This window comes from Rhinoderma darwinii, chromosome 1, assembly GCF_050947455.1.
Source record: "Rhinoderma darwinii isolate aRhiDar2 chromosome 1, aRhiDar2.hap1, whole genome shotgun sequence".
Classification (NCBI taxonomy): domain Eukaryota; kingdom Metazoa; phylum Chordata; class Amphibia; order Anura; family Rhinodermatidae; genus Rhinoderma; species Rhinoderma darwinii.
The window spans coordinates 60,615,971-60,640,385 of record NC_134687.1 but is presented as its reverse complement, the minus strand read 5'-3'; the positions used below and the strand labels follow the sequence as shown (position 1 = coordinate 60,640,385).

The window sequence follows — 24,415 nt, the reverse complement described above, 5'->3', positions numbered from 1 at the left end:
GGATATTTTTCTACTTGATGTCTTCTTTTGTTATTGTAACGTCTATGGCCACGGTCTGTCATTCTAACTTACCCCTCGACGACCGCAGCGATGGACGTCCTGCTCCTGTGCTGCGTCGTCCCCGTGTGAGGCGCCGGCATTAACTTCCGGGTATCGAGCCTGTCTCCCGGAGGGTGCGCGCGCGTGCGCTCGTGCCTGCTCTTGAAGGGCCAGCGCGCGCACCTGGAAATCATCATCAACTCCTGAATTCCTGGACTATAAGAGGGTCCCCGCCCTTCTTATCCTCGCCTGAGCGTTGTTGTTGTTGTTTCCCTTAGTCTTGAAAATGGTCTCCTAAATGTTTTCCAGCTTCCCAGTGTTCCCCGTACCTGTATTCTGTATCCTGTTTCCCGTGCTATCTATACCATCCTGGTCTACTTCCTTGCTGAACTGTTGTCGTGTTTTGCTGCATCTCCACGCCTGTTCTACTGCACCACGCCTGACATCTACCTGCCGCCTGGTCCCGGCCGAGCCTGCCTTGCTAATGCCTCAGGTACCTTTTTCTGGACTATAGTCACAGTACCATACCTGTTTGGCCAGCTGCCATCCTGCTACGCGGTATGGCCCAGTGGGTCCACACCCCGCATCGTGACAGTTATCTAGATCTCCGTGCTGTTCTATATGTCACATGGCTCCATGATATATGGGACTGCAGTGACTGAAAATTGCAGGAGTGGTCTCTTACGTTAAGCCGGATTGTGTGATGTGGACTATTACTTATGTAGTCGTAATGACAAACGTTTTGTCTGGGATTGATCTGATATTTCTAATTTGGAACTTAATTAGGACCCAGTGACGTTTGGAACTATATATAATAGAGATATTACTGTTTGAATATTGCCATGGTACTGGACCTCTTAGATTTGTGTCTGGTTTAAATTTTCCGATTGAGTCCAGCAAACTTTGGGGCTTTATCCTTGCTACTACATTGCATTCCATTAGATATCTAAATAGCAACACAATGTCTCTCGGCATGCGTATTACACTATATCCACCGTGGATGGCCTCATTGGTCGGCTAGTAACCAGGACGCTGTAGTGAGTTTGACGTATGCACAGTAAATATACTAGAGGCAGCAGTCGCTTTAGCGATGAAGATGCTTTGCGTCCTACCACGTTCCGTATAAAGCTGAACACTGGGAAAGGGAATATATTAAATATAAACACTTTGAATGATATTGTACATGTGGAACATCTTGATGCAGTATATGATTTTGTTTTCTAATGTTCCGTTTTTTTCAAATTTATAAACAAATGCATATTTTTTAGTTAATCTAGGTCAGCTTATCAGTTTAATATATGGTATTTGGATATATTTAACATTTCAAAGTGAAATCGGAAAATTATTTAAAAAAAAATTGAAAACAAAAAAGCCATATTGAGGAATATTGCCTATTTCCAAAATGCTACTAAAAAGTCTTACTGTATGAACATAATAAAAATTATAATAATGGTATTTTAAAGACCCGACATAATTATTTACAAAATACATGCATTATGTCTAAAACGATGAGTAACTTTGGGGTCTAATTAATGTGGCTTGAGGAGGGGTTGATCTAATTTCTACACACGCCCCACTTCTTATACAATAATGGCACTTTCCTGATTGAAAAGCAGGGTTGAGATACAAGTCCAGCAAGTGCAATTCTAGGATCCATACTGCTTTCCATTAGGTGAAAAGGGGGCCATAGGGATTTCTTGCCTTCAGCGGAAAGAACTACTCTTGAGACCATTATCTATTGCAACATTCAATATAATAGTGTGGCTCCTGATCTAGGGTTGAATGTGGCTCAGATAAAACAGTTTGGAGACCCCTGATATAGACGTTAAGTAGTATCCCAAAAATATTAATACTTTGGCTACAGAATGCAATACAATACTGACATGATCATTGGCGTATGCTGCCATATGAAGCTTCATTAGATGCTGTCTGTTGGAAATAATCTTGAAGAGACTATCTCTGTAATACATCATGTAATGGAATATGGCAGAATTTTTGTATCCATCTGTATGAAATTGGAGCTATACGATGCTACAATTAGGGTTTGAAAGTGGAAGAAAAGGAACTCCTTTTTTTTTTTTGGAGCGCTGCTGTGCTAAAACTAAAATGACTTGTAGATCGGTTTTCCTTTCAAAGGATTTTTATTACGGACTTAGAACAATGCTACATATTTCGACCCCGAACACGGGTCTTTATCAGGCATATAAAAAGTACAAAAAGTGTCTAGTTGATATACACATACACATATGGATCATAATTGGAAATGAGAATTGTGGGCAGTGTAAGGGAAGAGTTATCCATGCCAAAACCTGCAATTATTTTAAATATATTAAATCACAAAAAGTTTATAAAGTTATACATACTAATAGTAATTTCAGGTTTTGGCCATCTTTTTTTTTTCCATTTGTCGCTACAACAAGGCCTAATGCAGCTCTATGGGAGCCTATTAAGGCTCTGTACAATAGAGTCATTATACGGCAATGTGCATGAGACCTTAGGCATTCAAAAGATCCACCCGCTTCATTCTTTAATAATCTTATCTACCCTCATTTTCATGAAAATGTATGAGAGTTTATTCCCTTTTCATCCCTGTTTAATGTTATTATTGTTTTTCTTTTAAACAAAAGTTATCATGATATCAACCAACCAATGTTCTACCTATTATCTGATCCACCATGTCCAAGAGGTAGTTTCAAGATGTTTAATATTCTCCTTTTTTAAGTACACTTTTCCCACCACACCAGACTACTCCAGAAGGCATATATTTATACAGAAATTCATTCAAGTGAAGAAAAGTTTCCATTGTTAGCTTGTCTTCTCTTCGTTTTAACTATATCAGGCATTGACTTGTATACAAAATATCCAGCATTGGCGCACAACATGAGCTAAATAAGCATTACTTGTGTCCTGTTAAGAAAACAAAACAGCAAATAAAACACTTCATCTGGCCCCAGCTGACTATAACTCCACGTCTTGCCTCCCGGAGTTGGTAGCAGGATGAGACACATTTCTTTCAGACTGGTAGAAAGTGGCATAAAGGAAATCGAATAATCACGTTCAGAAAACTGTTGTTCTACAAATCTAACAAACAGAAATGTGCCTTTCCTTAGTGGTTCTGTTATTTATTTAGTGATGCAGGAACAACAAGGAGATAGTATTGTACTGTGTATATATATTTTCTCTAAATTATGAAGTCTGCTTGGTCTAATATTAATGATCACATAAACATCTTTTGTATACATGTGCATCCGTCTTTAAAAATATTTTTGTATCACTGTGACATGGTACAAATACAATGAAAAAGTTCTATTGGGATTAGCTGAATAAAGTAAGTAATATTAAAGAGGTTGTACCAAAATAAAAAAAAATATCACCTATCATTTGTCTGATTGCTGGGGGGTACCACCACTGGGTCCATAACTGATTAGAACAGAGGGCCCTGAACCGCTATTTCTCCTCACTTCACCCCCTTCAGTGAGGAGGACATTGAATGGAGCAGTGGTGAAGCATGCACGCGGCCGATCCATTAAAATTATGTGAATAGGTGAAAATTTTTGATTCTGGGAATACCCCTTTAATAGAATATCCACATTTTATAACGTTTTCAGGAACACTATGGCACTGTCTTTGACAGAGGTCTCTTTAATTAATGTATTTTATTGGATATCCTGTTTCTTTAATGATAATTTTAGCCTTCGTAATCTTGTGGAAGGGAAAATACTCAACAATACATGATAATTGCCATCATATCCAAATTATTAGCAATGATACAAAGGCACTGGCAAACTTATTTGAGAATACTTGACAATATAATTAGTATAAGGCTATGCGTGATTATATCTCTTGGGAAGCAAAAACTTGTTTAATAGGTTTTTAAAGACTGGTAGTAAATATTGGTTGAAACTTTGCCTATTGTTAATGGTTTCATCAGTTCTCCTTTTCAGATTAGGTTAGTGTAAAGACAAATCCTGGTCCTGTGATGATCACATAGGTGTGCAGCTTGTTACACTACAGTTATCAGAGTATTCTCTTGTCACGAGCCATGCACCTGTGCCAGTGGCGGATTAAGCCCAGTGCTGTTCCCCAAACTTGGGCCCCCTTTCCCCACTGCTGCCCTGCCGCGCTGTGTCTTTAGTTAACATCACTTTTCTGTGCGAACATTACCAAATAGGTTTTATGATTCCCCTTGTCAATGGTTGTGTCCCTACATAATGACAGTCTCCAACTATCACTGACAGTATCACATTGTGTAGGGACACATTCTTCTGACAAGGGGAAAGGTAACACTCATTTGTCTATTAGTCCTGGACTACACAACAACTTTTTGCAGCACCCCCGCCAATCAGCTATTTTGAAGGGGCCGCAATGCTCGTAAGAGTGTCGGTGATTCACAGTATAAGCAGTAGAAATAAAGGGGAGGCAGCTCAGGTGCGAGCGATGTGGCCCCTACAAAACAGCTGATCAGTGGGGGGTGCCCGGAGTCGGACCCCGACCAATCAGATATTGATGGCCTATCCTGAGTATATTATGACTTAAAGGGATTGTTCAGGCCTAAAAAAATAACTGGCCTATAAAGAGGAACATTGTGCTGCACCTCTCACAATATCTAGCACTCTCTATAGCTTTCCCCTTGTCACTTCCTAGGTGTCCTCCCCTCATTCCCACATCACTGTGAACATGGCCGGCCTTACCTTGGATGGTGTCCTATGTGGTACCCTTCGTTAATGCCCCCTTCCTCATATGGTGTCTTGTCATAAAAATGTCCACATACCCATATCAAACAGTGTCTAATTATAAGCATCATTGGGTGCCATATGTTGGCCAAATAACACTTCTATACAGGTGCTTAAATAACAATGCTTTACAATGCCTAGGCAGCAATGACAGAGGTAAATACCACCATACAGTGCAGAAATAATACCAAAATACAGTTGCCAGGTGTTATTCAGGATTAGAAAAACATGGCTGCTTTCTTCAAGAATAAACACCACACCGTCCATCGGCTGTGTCTAATATTACAGCTCAGATTTATTAAAGTGAATGGGGATTAACTACCAGACCACACACAACCCGTGGACAGGTCATGTCTCTGTTTTTGGAAGAAAGCAGCCAGGTTTTTCTAATCCTGTACAACCCTCTCAATAATAAGAATTGTGGTGGTCACAAATGCTTCTGAGGTGCCCGATTTAGCAAAGGTGCCTAAGGCGCCCTGTGCTACCACACAGGTTGCAACCCCTTATGGCCGGCCATTACTGTGAATACCAAAGGAACATATAAATACTCAGAATTGACATATGAATGTATGCAGTTCAGTGTATTAATATGTAATTGTTCCTTTCAGCAGGCACCATTACTGAAATGTATGGAGCGTGCTCACGTAGTGAGCACGCTCCATACGCTGTGAATGTCAGCTGTTCCTGCCCGTTTAAGCCCGAAAATGCTGTTGTTAATTGCGACCGCAGCATCTGAGGCGTTAACAACAGGGTGGCTGCCCCCTCTGACAGCTCGTCTGTGCCCCCACAATGCGATCGAGGGGTTCCGAAGGTTGTCATGGCAGCCCAAGGGACTAATGAAGGTTCCCAGGACTGCATTAACTTTGCCTCTGTTAAGCCCTGCCTGTGGCAATTCGTATTAGCATTGCAGTTTATTGTACCAGTAATCCAACGATCGCTGGTTCAAGTCCCCTAGGGGGACTAATAGATGGTGTAAAGTGTTTTTAGTAGTGAAAATAAAAATATTAAGTTAAACAACAAAAAAAAACCTTTTCCCATTTTTTCTCTAAAATAATGTAAAAAATAAAAAAAGTCAACAAAACTGGTATTGCTGCATCCATAAAAGTCTGAACTATTACAATATACCATTATTTAACTCACACGGTGAATGCCGTAAAAAAAAAAAAAAAAAGACAGAATCCCTGTTTTTTGCTGGACTTAGTGCTGCAAAAAAATGTAATAAAAAGTGATCAAAAGGTTGTATGTAAAAATGGTACCAATAAAAAACGACAGCTCGTCCCACAGAAAACAAGCCCCCACATTGCCCAATCGACTGAAAAATAAAAAAGTTACGGCTAAAGTAGTAAAATATTAAAAAAAATATGAATTTAGTATCACTGTAATTGTATTGAGCTGCAGAATAAAGTTAAGTTGTCGCTTTTACCACACGGTAAACGCCATAAAAACGAAACCCCCAAAAAATGGAGGAATCACAGTTTTTTTCCAATTTCAGCCTACAAAGAATTTTTTTTTTCAGTTTCCCAGTACATTCTATAGTACTTGAAATGGTGCCAACATAAACTACAACTCCTCCCCCGTAAAATAAGCCCTCATACCTCTCTATTGATGAAAAAATAAGGTTGGAAGGTGGGGAGTGAAAAACGGAAATGAAAAAAAAACATTTCTCAGTCCTAAAGAGGTAGCCTGGTAGCCTATATTCTAAAAACCACCCATGAGCCCAGAAACTTTATCAATCATATATATGTAATCGCCAGTCTCTACTAACAGCAGTAGAAATAATATATTGTCTATGTGAGGGTATGTTCACACGCAGTGACCAGAAACGTCTGAAAATATGGAGCTGTTTTCAGGTGAAAACAGCTCCTGATTTTCAGACATTTTTTTTTATCAACTCGCGTTTTTTGCGGCGTTTTTTATGGCTATTTTTGGAGCATCTTTTTTAATGGAGTCAATGAAAAACGCCTCCAAAAACGTCCCAAGAAGTGTCCTGCACTTCTTTTGACGAGCCGTCATTTTACGCGCCCTATTCTGGCAGCGACGCGTAAAATAAAGGCTCGTGGGAACAGAACATCGTAATTCCCATTGAATCCAATGGGCAGATGTTTGTAGGCGTATTAGGGGCATTTTTTCAGGCGTTATTCTAGGCGTAAAATGCCCGAATTACGTCTGAAACCACTGCGTGTGAACATACCCTTAGAGGCAAGCGTCTGCAGACCAATATCCCAGAATTGATTCTAGCTGATGATATGTTAAAAACATTCAACAAATCCTCCTTACTCCAGGGCCACCTATAGGCACAGACCTTCTCTGCCACCTGTAGGTAAATCCCGCACTGAGTATACCCCTTTAAATATATTTATAACAAAAATGAATTATCTACTCCAGTAATAAATAATTTTACAAATATAAGCAATTTGTAGCATTGTATCACTAACTGTATTATCGAAATGAACCTTGTAAAAATAGCAAAATAGTATTCCTATCTAGCATACGTCTCCGCTCTCTAATGTTAAATTGGTGTAATCACAGTTTAGATGGAAATAATCAGCTGCCTCTTGTTAAAACTTGTATCATCCATCTGCTGGGACAATAACAATGGGTTTCTGCATTCAATCTTTTTCACAGACAAGACTGTCAGGTCGCTTCTTATTGCTTAACATTGGAACTCAAGACACTGGAAAGAATTTCCAGCTAGTTTTTTTTAGGTCAGTCTGTTTAATCTTCCTGAGCAGGAAATAATGGGGCGATATAATCTAACCAGCGAAGCCATTCTTAAGCTATTGAAGTATCTCTGACCAGTCCCTAGATGAATGCTGTGCTCATCGGCGTGAGCCTTGTTTGTTCCTCACATTTCAAGGGACAGTGGCTCTTACTAGAATTATGTCTGCCTTCCCTCCTATTTTATGTTGACAAAAATTATTATTTTTTTTGCTAGTGCCAAGACTCAGCCAAAAATATATGTATGTAATATAGAAACACAGCTTGCCTTGTTCCTGATGCTGTGAATGGATTCATGATGGCTGGCTGAAAAGAACATTATTGATGGTACGCACTGAGGTTTTCAAGCGTCAGCATGTGCAATCCTTATATCACCTTTCTCCACAAAATCCTATACAGATCAAAACATGAAAGATAATGTGCAAGCAAGAGGCATCTATTCTAAGTGATCATGAAGTGGATAAATAAAATCCAACGATGCTAAAGACCTATAAGTCTTACAGTGACACATAATCTATGCATGTAAGCAACTGTCACTTCACTTGTCTAATTAGAACAGTGACTATTGGTATGTTCTGAGGTAGTGGACATCCTTTTAATGTGTGCTACATGCTATGTATCATATTTTGCTAGATGATGCAGTATGTATGCACTGTGTATAGGATTTATTTTATGCTATGTATCATGCTCCACAAAACAACAATAGAAAATAAAAACAAGTCTGTTTTGGCCTTCAGGACGAAGCCGATTTTTCAAATCTGACATGTGTCCCATTATGTGGTAATAACTCCGGAATGCTTTTGCCTATCCAAGTGATTCTGAGATTGTTTTCTCGTGACATATTGTACTTTATGTTAGGGAAAAAATTTGGTCGATAAATTCAATATTTATTTGTAAAAAACACCAAGATTTGAAGACATTTTTCTAAATTTAAATGTATCTGCTTGTAAAACAGATAGTAATACCACACAAAATAGTCACTAGTTAACATTTCCCAAATTCATTTGTAATAAAAAAAATTCTATACCACAGAAGGTTTTACCCGAGAAATTTAACTTATTATTTATTGCCCAGATTCTGCAGTTTTTAGAAATATCCCACATGTGGTCCTAGTGCGCAAATTTACTGAAATAAAGGCCTCAGAAGCAAAGGAGCACCTAGTGGATTTTGGGGCCTCCTTTTTTTTAGCATATATTTTAGGTAACATGTCAGGTTTAAAGAGGTCTTGTGGGGCCAAAAGAATAAAAAAAAAAAAGTGACCTCATTTTGGAAACTACACCCCAGGTACAGGAATAAAAGAGAAAAATCACCCCAACATATGTAAAGCAATTTCTCCCGATTATAGCAATACCCCATATGTGGTAATAAACTGCTGTTTGGACCCACAGCAGGACTCAGGAGGGAAGGAGCACCATTTGGATTTTGAAATTCTGATTTTGCTGGAATAGTTTTGCTGAATTCATTGGAATTATTCTGTAAAGGTAAAAATCTACTTTTTTTCTGAAAAAAGGTAGCCATTTTTAATTTTTACAAGGAATAAAGGAGAAAAAGCACCCCAACATTTGTAAAACAATTTCTCCCGATTACGGAAATATGCCATATGTGGTAATAAACTGCTGTTTGGACCCACAGCAGGGCTTAGAAGGGAAGGAGCACTATTTGTCTTTTGGAGCTCAAATTTAGCTGAAATGGTTTTTGGGTGCCATGTCGCATTTGCAAAGCCCCTGAGAGGCCAAAATAGTGGAAACCCCCCAAAAGTAGAAATTACACCACTTAAAGAATCTATCTAATGATATAGTGGGCATTTAGACCCCACAAGTCTTTTGCAGGATTTATTAGAATTAGGCCGTGAAAATGAATATCGACATTTCTTCCACTAAAATGTTGCATTTTTTCAATTTCACAAAGGATAAAGTGGGAAAAAGCTGCCCAACATTTGTAAAGCAATTTCTCCCGAGTACGGCAATACCCCACGTGTGGTCATTAATGGTTTTTCATTAGAAAGTAATTAACCCTTTCTGGACTGATCCATTTTTTTTTTCCTTTTTAGTTTTTTCCTCCCCGCGTTCCAAGAGCCACAACTTTTTTATTTTTCAGTCAATAGAGCAGTATGAGGGCTTATTTATTGAGGGACGAGTGGTCGTTTTTATTGGTACCATTTTTTGAGCACTTTTTATTACATTTTTAGGTAGAGCCAAGGTGACCAAAAAACAGTGATTTTGGCGTTTTAAATGCTTTATTTTTCATGTGAGACGCTCCATACATCACCCCCACACTACCACATGCTATGTCGTGGTGCACGCAGGGGTTAATGTGCAGCGGAAGTTGCAGAGTGAAAATTACAATTTTCCACTTATATGCCATTTTAGTGCACTACATGTTATGCCCAGTTTGTGCCACTGAAGACAAATAACTCATAAAATATTAACCGGGTTCTCCTGGGTATAGCGATGCCATATCTGTGGATGTAAATTGGTGTTTAGGCACGCTGCAGGGCTCAGAAGGGAGGGAGTGGCATTTGGCTTTTGGGGCGCAGATGTAGCTTGGGGGTAGTTCTGTTTGGGGTTTTACTGGTGTTTCAGTTTATAATGTGGGGGCATATTTTATCTGTGCGGGGTACATCAGGGTATAATAAGAGGGTATAATAATGTGGTAAATAAATAATAATCCGCAGATATGTGGACGGTGTCGCACTGATAAATGGCACCCGATCTTATCTGCTTTTGGACACTCTGCACATTTTGCATCGCCATATTCTGAGAGCCAGAACTGTTTTATTTTTTCTCCACCAGAGCTGTGTGAGGGTTTATTCTTTGCGGACAATCTGTAGTTTTCATTGGTACCATTTTGGGGTACCAGAAATTTTTTTGATCACGTTTTATTCCATATTTTGGCAAGCAATGTGACCAAAAACCATAAATTCTGACAATGTTTTTTATTCTTTTTTTTTTATGGCGTTCACCCTGGGCTATAAATTACCATTATATTTTATTCTGCAGGTCGGTACGATTACGGCGATACCAGATGTATATAATTTTTTTATGTTTTGCAGCGTTTGTGCAATAAAATCACTTATTTATAAAATAAATAATTTTTTGTGTCACCATATTCTGAGAGCGATAACTTTTTTATTTTTCAGTCAAAAACGCGGTGTAAGGGCTTGTTTTTTCGGAACGGGTTGTAGTTTGTATTGGCACCATGTTGGTGTACATGCGACTTTTTGATCACTTTTTATTGTATATTTTGGGAGGGGTGGTAACCAAAACAATTGTGATTCGGGCACTGTTTTTCGTTTATTTTTTTCGCGATGTTCACCGTGCGGGAAAAATAATATTACAGTTTTATAGTTGGGGTCATTACGAACGCGGTGATACCAAATATGTGTACTTTTTTAACGTGTTAATTTTTTTCCTATAATAAAAGACTTATTATAGGAAAAAAAGCATTCTTTGTTTATGTCACTTCTAACTTTTATTTATACACTTTTTAAAAACATTTTTATTATCTTTTTTTTTACTTGTCCCACTAGGGGACACTTAGACTTGCAGCTCTGATCGCTGCTGGAACACATTACACTACACACGTAGTGTAATGTGTTCTAACTGTCATTGTGACGTAACAGTCACACTGACAGGAAGCATCGGAGGACCGGCCGGAGGCTGCTCCTCCGAGGCTTCCGTACATGGCAACCTGGAGGTCATTGTCTGGCCTCTGGTTGCCATGATAAGGATCGCCAGCACCCGCAAATGCATGTGGGGGGCTGCCGATCCGCTGTAAACCTCTTCAATGTGGTGATCGCAATCGACCACCGCATCGAAGGGGTTAATTGCCGATTTCAGCGGCGACAGGCCGCTGATCGGCAACGGGGAGAGCAGGGCCGATTCCCTGCACAGTTAACCGCCGCTGCGGTGTAGCGCCGGGCGGCGGTTAACTGTCAAAGCACTGACGTTAGTGCACGTCAAGGTGCGCGAAGTGACTGCTCACATTGACGTGCATTAACGTCAAGGTGCGGGAAGGGGTTAAAGGGGTTGTATGTTAGAAAAAGGATCTGCTTTTTAAGAAAAACACTTCAAACATGTCCATGGGCTTTGTTAAATATAAATATATATACATATGTGTGTATGTGTGTGTTTATATATATATATATATATATATATATATATATATATATATATATATATATAAATAATTATTAGCATTTTTTATTATTATGTACACTTTTGCAACCAAATTCTTTATTGCTCCAATGCGTTTTAACAAGAAAATAATGAAACAACTTTGCTACTTACCTTGGTTAAAAATATCCTCCGTCTGCTTTTTATCCTGCCATTTTTGGGTATTCAGCTCCCATTCAGGCATAATTGTCTCCATGGTTACAGACAACAAACAAACCCTGTGCGCAACCTACAGTCATGTGTTACTCCACTCCCTCTTTCGCCTCTACAGGCAGTGGGTTATTAAGACGAGAGGGCAGATGAAATAGAGTAACACAGGACTGCAAAATTAGACTACGCAGGGTTTGTTTGGTTTGGAGTGTGTAACTATGAAGACACTTAGGTCTGCATAGGAGCTGTAGATATTAAATGATAGGAGACTTTTAACTGAGAGTATTAGCAAAGTTTATATTTTTTTCCAGATATATTGCAACATTACAGAATGGTTGCAAAGGTGTAAATATCCTTTAAGGATATTGATCCCAGATATTCACGGTGAAGAAATATTTTCCAAATAGAACATCCAGAATAGAGAGAAAAATATTCAGAAATCTTGTGATTATTGCAACTCGCCAGTGACTTTTATTCGCTAATTATATGTGGAGCAGAGTATTGCAATGCTCCGTTTCAAAGCACCATGAAAGAAGCTCCAGTCACAGAGGTGCAGCTAAAGGTGGTGCAGAGGTAGCAGTTACACCTTGGACGAATACCTGAGTTGGCTCAAAGGCCCTTGTTCCACATAAAAGATACAAGAATTATAAATGGCAAATGTTAGGAGGGGCTGTTACAGATTTTGCATTGCATCCCTGGGACTTTAAGTTATGCCTCTGGCTTCAAAATTATGTATTCTGGAAAAGATTCATACAGGGACAGCCATTGTCTCCATTGCAGCTTAGGAAAGGTTTGAAAAGCCAGAAATACTAAAATACTGTTTCTGCCTTATCTCGTGAATGCCTAGCTGTCTCTGACCGCTCTAGAATAAATCTCCTTGATCGGAATCATAAAAATGTGTCATTAAGGGGTTAATATAATCACAAAACATTTTACAAAACTTTTATCCAAAAGTGGAGTTTTCCTTAAAGAATTAACCTCAATGTGATTGTTCTAGGTTCTCTTCCTGTTCTTCTTTAAACCATAGCAAATAGGTGATGTCCAAATACTTATGGACCATTATTTTATCTTTTTAATCAATAATGTAAACATAAAGGCTGGAGATGGGCAATATATTACATGGCGCATGTTTAAAGGAAACCTGTAAATATAAATTTGTTTGAGATCATATTTGGAAACCCGAACCTTTTTCAGCTGATATCTGTTCTGAATACCAGCAGTGAGCCAACATTGTGTTATCAAGTAGTGTCACATTAGATTAACATGGCCCACCTGCTGAGATCTAGTGACAGAAAAAGTGTTCTGCAGAAAACACTGAGCCTGTCAATGAGCATTGTACTGCCAGATTGTGGATTTTCTATTTTTGGGATATAAAGTAGAAAATATAAGAATTGTGAAAATAAAGAATTGGAAAAAAGTTAAATTACAGTTTTATAATTTTGACACTTCAATTAACAATTTCTGCTTAAAAAACTATTCTATCTATCTATCTATCTATCTATCTATCTATCTATCTATCTATCTATCTATCTATCTATCTATCTATCTATCTCTCATATATATCTATAATAATAATGATATTAATAATCTTTATTTATATAGCGCCAACATATTCTGCAGCACTTTACAATTAGGGTTTATTTACAGACAATATCAGACATTACATAGTGACCAAACTAATTTACAATTCAAACAAGAGGAGTGAGGACCCTGCTCACAAGAGCTTACAATCTATGAGGAAATAAGGGAGACACAAAATGTAAAAAAGTGCTTGTTCAGTACAATGGTCCGGCCATCTTTTATACATATGGGGTAGTAACATAAAGCTGCATGAGCCGGTCACCAGCCAGTGTCTGTGTATGACAGACATGAAGTGCATTAGGGTGCAAGGAGTGTGGGGGATACTGCTGAATGAGGGGCTCAAGTTCTCATGACTAATGTAAAAGGGGGGCCAGGGAAAGGAGTTAGATTAGAGAATGTTGTAGTTCTGTCTAAAAAGATATGTTTTCAGGGCAAATTTAAAACTGTTGATGTTGTGAATTAATCTGATTGTCTTGGGTAGCGTATTTCATAGGACTGGTGCAGCATGAGAAAAAGCTTGTAGACGGGAGTGGGAGGTTCGGGTTATGGTGGATGTTAATCTAAGGTCATAGGCACAACGTAGAGCCCGAGTAGGGTGGTAGACCGAGATGAGGGAGGAGATGTAAGGAGGTGCAGCACTGTGGAGAGCTTTGTGGGAGAGAGTAATAAGTTTGAATTTTATTCTGAAATGGATGGGCAACCAGTGTAGTGACTGTCACAGGGTACAGGCATTGGTGTAACGGTTGGTCAGAAAGATCAGCCTGGCTGCTGAATTTAGGATAGATTGGAGAGTGGAGAGTTTAGTGAGTGGAGGACCGATTAGTAATGCGTTACAGTACTCAAGGCGAGAGTGAATCAGAGTGACAATGAGAGTTTTGGCTGTTTCCACAGTAAGAAAAGGGCTGATTCTGGAGATGTTTTTGAGATGAAAGTGACAGGAGCGTGTAAGTGATTGACTATGCAAAGTAAAGGAAAGATCTGAATAAAATATAACCCCATAACAGCGGGCGCGCTGCTTGGGAGTTATGATAGTGCCACACACTGAGATGGAGACATCATGTTTAAGTATGTTGGTAGATGGTGGGAAAGCAAGTAGCTCAGTTTTAGAAAGATTCAGTTTCAGATAGAGAGAGGACATGATGTTAGAGACAGTTGATAGACAATCACTGGTGTTCTGTATTAGATCAGGGGTGATGTCATGGGAAGAGGCATATAATTGGGTGTCATCCGCTTAGAGATGGTACTGGAAGCCAAATCTGCTGAGGGTTTGTCAAATGGGGGCTGTGTAGAGAGAAAAGAGAAGCGAACCTAGCTGATCCCTGAGGAACCCCGATAGCAAGGGGAAGAGGAAAATAAGTAGAACCAACAAATGACACACTGAACAAGCGGTCAGAGAGATAGGAAGAAAACCAAGAGCGAGCAGTGTCTTTAAGGCCAATAGAGTAGAGCATGTTAAGTAGGAGTTGATGGTCTACAGTGTCAAAGGCTGCAGGGAGATCCAGAAGAATCAGCAGAGAGTAGTTGCCATTAGAGTTAGCCGCCAAGAGATCGTTTGAGACTTTCTAAGGCCAGTTTCTGTGGAGTGTAGAGTGCGGAAACCAGATTGTAAGAGGTCAAGATTGGACTTCGCAGAGAGATAGCGTTTAAGGTGAGCGTAAACCAAGCGTTCCAGGAGTTTGGAGATGAAGGGGAGATTAGAGATAAGTCGATAGTTAGCAGCACTGGATGGGTCAAGAGTTGTTTTTTTCACTAATGGGTTTATAACAGCATGTTTAAAAGAGGAAGGAAAGATTCCAGAAGAAAGAGAGAGGTTAAATATTTCAGTCTAGACAGCGGACTAGTGACAGCTGGGGAGAGGGACTGGATGTGGTGTGAAGGGATAGGGTTACTATGGCAGGGAGTAGGACGAGAAGAAGAAAGGAGCCTAGAGACTTCTTCTTATGTAATTGGTTCAAATGCTGAAGGTGAAGAAGAGGGTGTGCGGGAGTGAAGGGGATCGATGATACTAGGGAACTGGTAGATAATATCATGCTGGACGTTGTCAACTTTAAAATACGTGGCCAGGTCTTTAGCACTGAGATCTGTGATCGGCGTCTACACTTTATGACTAAGGAGGGAATGAAAAGTATCAAAGATTCGCTTTGGATTATAAGATAGTGGGGAGAGGAGAGAGGTGAAATAGACTTGTTTGTCTCATTGAAGGGCAGAGTTGTAAGTTCTCAGCATAAATTTGTAATGGAGGAAGTCTGCTGACAAATGGAATTTTCTCCACACAAGTTCAGCACAGCTTGAGAATCGCTGAAGAAAGCAGGAATGAGGTGTATGCTGGGGTTGTGGACATCTCTGCCAGGTGGTTCGGAGTGTAGGTGGGCTGCTTAATCCGAAACATTTTGAGAGTGTTATTGTAATGTTTGGCTGCCAGATTTGAACAGGAGAGGGAATTGATAGGGGACAATGTGGACTGTAGACTGTCTATGAGTTGCAGATTGTTAATGGCATGTAGATTTCTGTATGTCTGATTGGTAGGCATGTTCTGAGGTAGCAGAGAATTTGTGATAGTAAAGGAGAGAAGGTTGTGATGAGAGCGGGAGAGGAGAATTATTAAAGTCAGAAACTGAGCAGAGACGGAAAAAGACCAGGTCAAGTGAATGTCTAATTAGTAAGTTGTGACAGACCTAGGGAGGAGGTTAAAAATAGAAACTGGGAGTCAGGTGAGGAGATTGGGTTATTAATGGGGAAGTTAAACTCATCCATGATGAGAGTTGATGTTTCAGATGATAGGAATTGTGGAAGCCAGGTGTCACGATGTAGGGTGTGGACCCACTGGACGGTACCGAGTAGCGGAACAGCAGCTGACCAAACCGGTAAGTACAGAGTCTATAGTCCAGAGAGGGTACCTGTGGCAACTTGGACAGCAGTAAGGCAGGCTCGGCTGGGACCAGGCGACAGGTAGACATCAGGCATGGCATAGCAGAACAGGCATGGTATGCAGCACAAAACGACAACAGCTCAGCACGGTACAGGATCTGGATAGCACTGGAAATAGGATACAGGAACAGGAAACACTTGGAAACTGGAAGACACTAGGGGACCATTAGCAAGACAAACTTTGGGAAACTAACAACGCTCAGGCAAACAACAAGAGGGCAGCACACCTTTTTATAGCCCAGTAGCCTTCTGAGCTAGATTGCAAACTTCCTGCAATATGCACGCACTGGCCCTTTAGGACCGTGCACGCGCAGGCGCGTGCGCCCTCCGGGAGACGGTCCCGAAACCAGGAAGTGCGTGCCGGCGCCTCACAGGAGGACGACACTGCAAGGAGCTCAGATTTCCATGGCCACGGCTGTCGAGGGGTAAGTGAGAAGGACGAGCCGTGGCCATAGATGTTACAGTAGGCAGAAAATGATCCAGGAATAGACCCGGTAAGTCCGGGGGGCGGTAGACAACTGCCACTCGGAGGGAGAATGGGTGAAAGACTTCAAAAGAGGGAAATGTGAGCGAGGGTACCTGGGAAATGACCTGGAAAGTGCAGTGTGGGGAAAGAAGTATGCCTACTCCTCCTGTCTGTTCTCAGGTCTGGGGGCATGAGAGAAGTGGAGACCACCATAAGATAGAGCAGCAGGGGAAGAAGTGTCAGACAGTTGTAGCCATGTTTCTGTAAGAGCCAGAAGGTTGAGAGAGTTAGTAGAACTGACCACTTTAAGCATCATTCTGCAACTAATTATATATAAATATTATCTACTAGAGATGAGCAAATTTCCTGAAATTCGTTTTGAGGCTGAAATAGCCGTGCAATTCAATTCAGTTCAAATAAATTTCCCGCAAATCGCAAGTGACCCGATTGCCCTGTCTGACTTTCTGATGTCTTCTATAACTGTGTCCAAGTAGGATACTCTCCTAGAAGACCTCAGAGAGTCAAACATGGCATTCGAGGCACTTGTGACTTCACCCCTAAAATAAAAAAAATACTATACTCACCTCCCCTGGTCTCCTGTAGTGATGCGTTTGTGCGGGCCTTCTAAGATGACGTTGTTTTCTCCCATGTGACCAGTGCTGTGATGCATCACTGGTGAACTCCTGAGATGATGTTTTGTCCTATGTGACCACTGCAATGGTCACATGGGACAAAACAACGTGGTCCGGGAGGCCAGCAGGGATGCGTCAGTACGGGAGACCAGGTTAGTATGGTATTTTATTTTATTTTTTATCTCTTCTTCTTTCTTACATTTTCTAACCTATAAAATGGTGGCTAGCAGCTGCCATTTTGTCGATTTTGTGCACCGTAAACACAAAAAGGTTCGGATTTCGCTGAATCCGAAACCTTTGGGAAATTCGGACCAAATTTGATTAGTTTAGAATCAATTCGCTTATCTCTATTATCTACATACAATGTTGAGTAACTTTTTGTAAATATGTTGTATTACTTATGTTGTAGGGATCCTGAGTTATAGCCTATATTATATTTCAGAGCTTCATTCAAAATTCTGCTGGTTGTCATTAGAAAGTCAACAAGCTTGTCATCAGACAGACCTATGACTGCTAAATAAAGCTCCTATAATGGATTGAGATGGTTTTTACTACATTATATTACTGTACAGTGTGAAGTATAAAAGGAACACCTACCAGAATGCAAATAGTTTGTGCAGACACTGAGTCAGTAAGGAATACTAGAAGATGTCAGCGCTAAAGTCTGCAGAATTGTAAAAACAGCCCTGTACCATAATTCAGGCTGTAACTCAGTATCAGTACAAGCTAAGTAATGTTATGTACAGTATGTATGTTTTTATGAAGTTTCATTCTGTACAGTATGTAGACTGTAATATAGCGTTTAAAGGTGAACATAAAATAAAATAAAATTATAGTACTAAAATTTCTGAAAATTTGCTCCATTACTCAGAACATTTATGTTCATTTTTTTCTTGTTTGTTAGTAATAAACACTGTATTTACTTTATTAACATTTAACACTTACTTTACTACCATTCAAAAATATGGAAAATATCTTTTTGTGTGAAACATTTTTCGATGACCTTTCTGATTGAAAATAAAAAATGTAAACGCTTGTTGGATAGTTAGAACGTTTTTATATTAATGGCCATTTTTAGCTGTGCTGAATTTTCTGGCACAGACTTTTCTTTTTTTGTACGTTGTCCTATCTCTTTTATGCTCCATCCTATCTCTTTTATGCTCCATTCTGTGTCACAGAAAAATATCCTCCATCCTGCTGCCCACCAACCTCTTCAAACCTGATTGAGCCACTGCTGTGTAGAAGAAAACACCACATGCAGCAGTAAAGAGACTGTATCACTTGGGACGACTGTTTTTTGGAACGTTTTGTCATTGCTATATGTTAAATATAATTAATGGCCAGATTCAGAACGGCAAAATACAGTCACATTTTAGGGTCCATATTACATTTACAAGATCTGTATTCCCGGTGGATGTACTGAGCCAAACTTAGATTATCATTAGGTTCTATATTGATCTAAAGTTGGCCATACACTTGAAATAAATGTCTGCTCGTTCAGCCAACAGCTATTTCTCCTGATCCCATCGAAAAACATGCATACTCCGCCAAATGTGCATGTTTTTTTTCCAATGGGGAGAGGATAATAAGTATTTGCCAGACCAGTGGCTTCTCTCCTGTAGGAACAATGGATCAGGCATGTTAAAATCCAACAAGTCCAATTCTATTGACATTTATTGTGTATGGTCAGCTTTAGTTTGGTTCAGTAGAACCACAGTTGTCTGGGTCTTCTGCCTTAATATAAATGTTAAAATGTGGCTGTATCTCACCACTTCTGAAACTGCACTAATACTGAGCTGGAAAGACATAATATTACTAAATATCAGTGGAAATATTTTGCTTCTCTTTGCTGTTCATTGACTTATGGAAAATTACTTTAGTAGGGAAATCTATATATTGTAATGTTATTTATCAAACATACATTTTATATATTTTTTATATTATTATTAGTTGATTCCTATTTATTATTAAGTATTCTGAATGCAGATATCTCAGATTTGTATTGTCTATTTTGGGTTTATGTTTTATTGAGTACTTATTTTAAGCAAAATAGCCAAAAGTATGCACTTGTCATGTCATCATTGATCCATCAGTCCATATAATTATGTATGGGATTATAATCATTCTTAAACATCCATTTTCTAGGACTTCAGTGCTGGGATTTTCATAACTGATATCACAATAACAATGGTCACCCTAAAGAACACCGACCGGAAGAATTTTGAGATTATAACGCCTTTTCGAAATTTTTGGTAAGGTCAAAACCATGTATCTACAGTATATTATGTGCCTGCTGTATATTTGTCTCCAATTAGTGTATAATGTCCTTGTCATTTTATTAACAATATAACAGAGGTAGCCACATTAATACTTTTTTAATTATGTAAGTAATTATGTAAAGCTATGTCATAATAATTATCAAATAATTGAACAGTTAATAATAATAATTATATTCAACTTTAAATAAAAGTGCACCTAAAAAAATAAATATATAATTATTTATAATATATATGTATACAAATTAAAAAAAATAAAAAGTGCTTATACATTTACGTTTTTGAGTTGTCCTCATCTTCTAGTTCTTAGCCATTTCTTATTTATATCATGTCTGGTTTCATATACCAGAATTGATTTGACTCGGTGGGATTTATTTTAATATTGTAATGATATGTTTTATTATACTAAATTACAGTATCTTGAAATCTTATGTAATTTGAGCAATGATTGGTCCTTCTAGGAAATTTTTATTGCAAGCAAGCTCTTTAGCTGTTCTCAAAAAAAATTGTCTTAAATAAATAGTAAAAACAAATTTGAATCTTAATGTAAAGGAGTTAAAACCTAAACACATCTGTATTTTTAGTATTAAAGGGGTATTCTAGAACATAGGATAGGCCATCAATATTAGATGGGTGGGAGTCTGACTCCAGGGACCCCCTCTAATCAGCTGAATAAAGGGGATGTGATACTCCAGCAAGCTCCATGTTCCATTCATTGTTTACACAGGCACATCATCATACATACGATTGTGACTGCGCCAGGTACAGAAGCGTAGTCCTTTTCAATCCTTTATTCTGCTGACCAGCAGGGGTCCTAGGAGTCCAATCCCCAACAATCAAATATTGATGGCCTACCCTAAGGATATTTCTGTCGGGTCAATGAAGCCCCAAAAACATTGACTTGATATACTAACAATAATGCAGAGCAGACCTGGACCTAATTATAAAGTGAGATATAATAGCTATTAATATGATGAGCAAAATAGCTACAGATGTAGCCATCTTTATCTTGACTTTTAAATACATAGTATAATGAAGCTTTAACTTGACTTTTTTAATGGCTTTTCAATTACTTTTATGGTGTGACATTGCTGCAGCAAGTTATCAGCGTCTGTAAAGGATCTGCCAGGCACAGCTTTGGGGTTAACTCCCATAGGTAATCAGTCTGCACCTGAATCTACGTCTCTGAGACTGACTCCATCTTCCACCACTCAGGATGGCAGGCTTAGGAGTGGGAGAACCTATCGCAGTCTGGCCAGACGGAGCTAGCTCCCGCCCTCTGTCTATTTATACCTGCCTTTCCTGTTCCTCCTTTGCTTGTGATTCTTCTCGTGTGGTTTCCTGGCCCAGCTACAGCTCCTAACTATTTGATCCTGCTCCATACTGACCCTGGCTTACTGACTACTCTCCTGCTCTGCGTTTGGTACCTCGTGCACTCCTGGTTTGACTTGGCTCGTTCACCACTCTGGTTGCTCACGGTGTTGCCGTGGGCAACTGCCCCTTTCCCTTTGCTTTGTATTCCCTTGTATGTTTGTCTCGTGCACTTACTGAGCGTAGGGACCGCCACCCAGTTGTACCCCGTCGCCTAGGGCGGGTCGTTGCAAGTAGGCAGGGACAGAGTGGCGGGTAGATTAGGGCTCACTTGTCCGTTTCCCTACCCCCCGTCGTTACATAATCACAAGCCCATACCTAGTCTACCCTGGTCCCTGACACCACTATGGACCCCCTTGAGACCCTGGCTCAGCAAATGCAGGGTCTCTCCCTACAGGTCCAGGCCCTGGCTCAGAGGGTCAACCAGCCTGATGCTACCTTGGTAGTTCCCCTCACTTCACCTCTTGAACCCCACCTCAAGTTGCCCGACCGGTTCTCTGGGGACCGGAGGGCTTTTCTCTCCTTTCGGGAGAGTTGTAGGCTTTACTTTCGCTTAAAGCCTCATTCCTCAGGTTCTGAGAGCCAGCGGGTGGGTATAATTATGTCCCGGCTCCAGGAAGGGCCCCAAGAGTGGGCCTTCTCCTTGGCTCCTGACGCCCCTGAACTTTCCTCCGTTGATCATTTCTTTTCTGCTCTCGGACTCATTTATGACGAGACTGACAGGACTGCCTTTGCCGAGAGTCAGCTGGTGACCTTACGTCAGGGTAAGAGACCTGTTGAGGAGTATTGTTCTGACTTTAGGAAGTGGTGCGTAGTTTCTCGGTGGAATGACCCTGCCTTAAGGTGCCAGTTTAGGTTGGGTCTGTCGAATGCCCTGAAAGACCTGCTAGTTAGCTATCCCTCTTCTGACTCCCTAGACCAGGTTATGGCTTTAGCGGTACGACTTGACCGACGTCTCAGGGAACGACAACGTGAACGTTTATGTGTTTTCTCCTCCGACTCCCCCATGATGCCTCCCGAGGTTCCGTTGCTTTGTTCCTCCCCGGAAGACTCAGAGGTACCTATGCAACTCGAGGCCTCCGTGTCCCCCCAACAACATAGAGATTTCCGCAGGAAGAATGGTCTCTGCTTCTACTGTGGGGATGACAAGCATCAAGTGAACAACTGTCCTAAGCGTAAGAATTCAGCCGGAGAACTTCCGCGCCTAAGTGATCATCGGGGAGGTCACTTGGGCGCACAGGTATTTCCCGTAAATATGAAACGTAATAAGATCTTGCTTCCCTTTCAGGTCTCTTTTGGTGGTAGGTCTGCTACTGGCAGTGCCTTCGTGGATTCAGGGTCCTCTGCTATTATCATGTCTGTGGAATTTGCTATGTCTCTTGCTATGCCTTTGATTGATTTGGTACCAGGAGCTAAGCTTCCTAAGGGTAGGATATTTAATCTTTCTTGTCCCGAACGTGAAGCCATGAGAGAGTATATCCAGGTATGCCTGGCCAAGGGTTACATTCGCCCCTCTACTTCTCCGGTATGTGCTGGCTTCTTCTTCGTAGGGAAGAAGGATGGTGGTCTTAGGCCATGCATTGACTACCGTAACCTGAATAAGGTCACTGTAAGGAACCAGTATCCCCTTCCTTTGATTCCTGATCTCTTTAATCAGGTTCAGGGGGCCCAATGGTTCTCTAAGTTTGATCTACGGGGGGCGTATAACCTTATCCGCAGCAAAGAGGGGGATGAGTGGAAGACTGCGTTTAAAACGCCCGAAGGTCATTTCGAATACCTCGTCATGCCCTTTGGGTTGTGTAATGCTCCTGCGGTCTTCCAGAATTTCATAAATGAGATTTTGAGAGATTACCTGGGTAATTTTCTTGTAGTGTACCTTGATGACATACTGGTGTTTTCCAAGGACTGGTCCTCCCACATTGAGCATGTCAGGAAGGTGCTCCAGGTCCTTCGGGAAAACAAACTGTTTGCGAAAACCAAAAAATGTGTGTTTGGGGTACAGGAGATACAATTTTTGGGTCAAATCCTCACTCCTCATGAATTCCGCATGGACCCCGCCAAGGTTCAGGCTGTGGTGGAATGGGTCCAACCTGCCTCCCTGAAGGCGTTACAGTGTTTTTTGGGGTTCGCTAATTATTACAGGAGATTTATTGCTAACTTCTCGGTCATCGCTAAGCCTCTTACGGACCTCCCTTGCAAAGGTGCTGATCTCCTCCACTGGCCTCCTGAGGCTGTCCAGGATTTTGAGGTCCTTAAGAAGTGCTTTATCTCGGCCCCTGTGCTGGTTCAGCCCAACCAAATAGAGCCATTTATCGTGGAAGTTGACGCATTCGACGTGGGAGTGGGGGCTGTCTTGTCCCAGGGAACCAGTTCCCTCACCCATCTCCGCCCCTGTGCCTACTTCTCCAGGAAGTTTTCGCCCACTGAGAGTAACTATGATATTGGCAACCGCAAACTCTTAGCCATTAAATGGGCATTTGAAGAGTGGCGCCACTTCCTGGAGGGGGCTAGGCACCAGGTAACGGTCCTTACCGACCACAAGAATCTGGTTTTCCTAGAATCTGCCCGGAGGCTAAACCCGAGACAAGCTCGATGGGCGCTATTTTTTACCAGATTCAACTTTTTGGTTACCTATAGGGCTGGGTCTAAAAATATTAAGGCTGATGCACTGTCGCGTAGCTTCATGGCCAGCCCTCCTTCGGAGGAAGATCCTGCTTGTATTTTGCCTCATGGTATAATCATTTATTCTATTGATTTTGATTTAGTCTCTAAAATTGCGGCTGATCAATGTTCAGCTCCCGGGAACCTTCCTGAGGACAAGCTGTTTGTTCCCCTGCAATACCGTCTAAGGGTACTTAGGGAAAATCATGACTCCGCACTATCTGGTCATCCAGGCATCCTGGGTACCAAACACCTCATTGCCAGAAACTATTGGTGGCCTGGGTTGCCTAAAGACGTTAAGGCCTATGTCGCCACTTGTGAGGTTTGTGCTAGGTCCAAGACTCCCAGGTCCCGACCAGCGGGCTTACTACGTTCCTTGCCCATTCCCCAGAGATCTTGGACACATTTCTCCATGGATTTTATCACCGATTTGCCTCCATCCCAAGGCAAGTCGGTGGTGTGGGTGGTAGTAGACCGCTTCAGTAAGATGTGCCACTTTGTGCCCCTCATGAAACTACCCAACGCCAAGACGTTAGCTACCTTGTTTGTCAAACACATCCTGCGTCTCCATGGGGTCCCTGTCAATATTGTTTCAGACAGAGGGGTACATTTTGTTTCATTGTTTTGGAGAGCCTTCTGTAAAAAGTTGGAGATTGATCTGTCCTTCTCCTCTGCCTTCCATCCT

General features: G+C 40.8%; 1 protein-coding gene across 2 annotated transcripts in view; it reads left to right on the top strand.

The window, feature by feature from the left end:
• The window catches only part of ARAP2 (ArfGAP with RhoGAP domain, ankyrin repeat and PH domain 2), a 325,755-nt gene that overhangs the window by 76,400 nt on the left and 224,940 nt on the right, over window positions 1-24,415 (top strand). For both annotated transcript variants that reach the window (XM_075858963.1, XM_075858955.1), the window contains exon 10: window positions 19,568-19,674. In XM_075858963.1, the coding sequence (XP_075715078.1) occupies window positions 19,568-19,674 (107 nt within the window). The remainder of the gene's footprint in view (window positions 1-19,567; window positions 19,675-24,415) is intronic.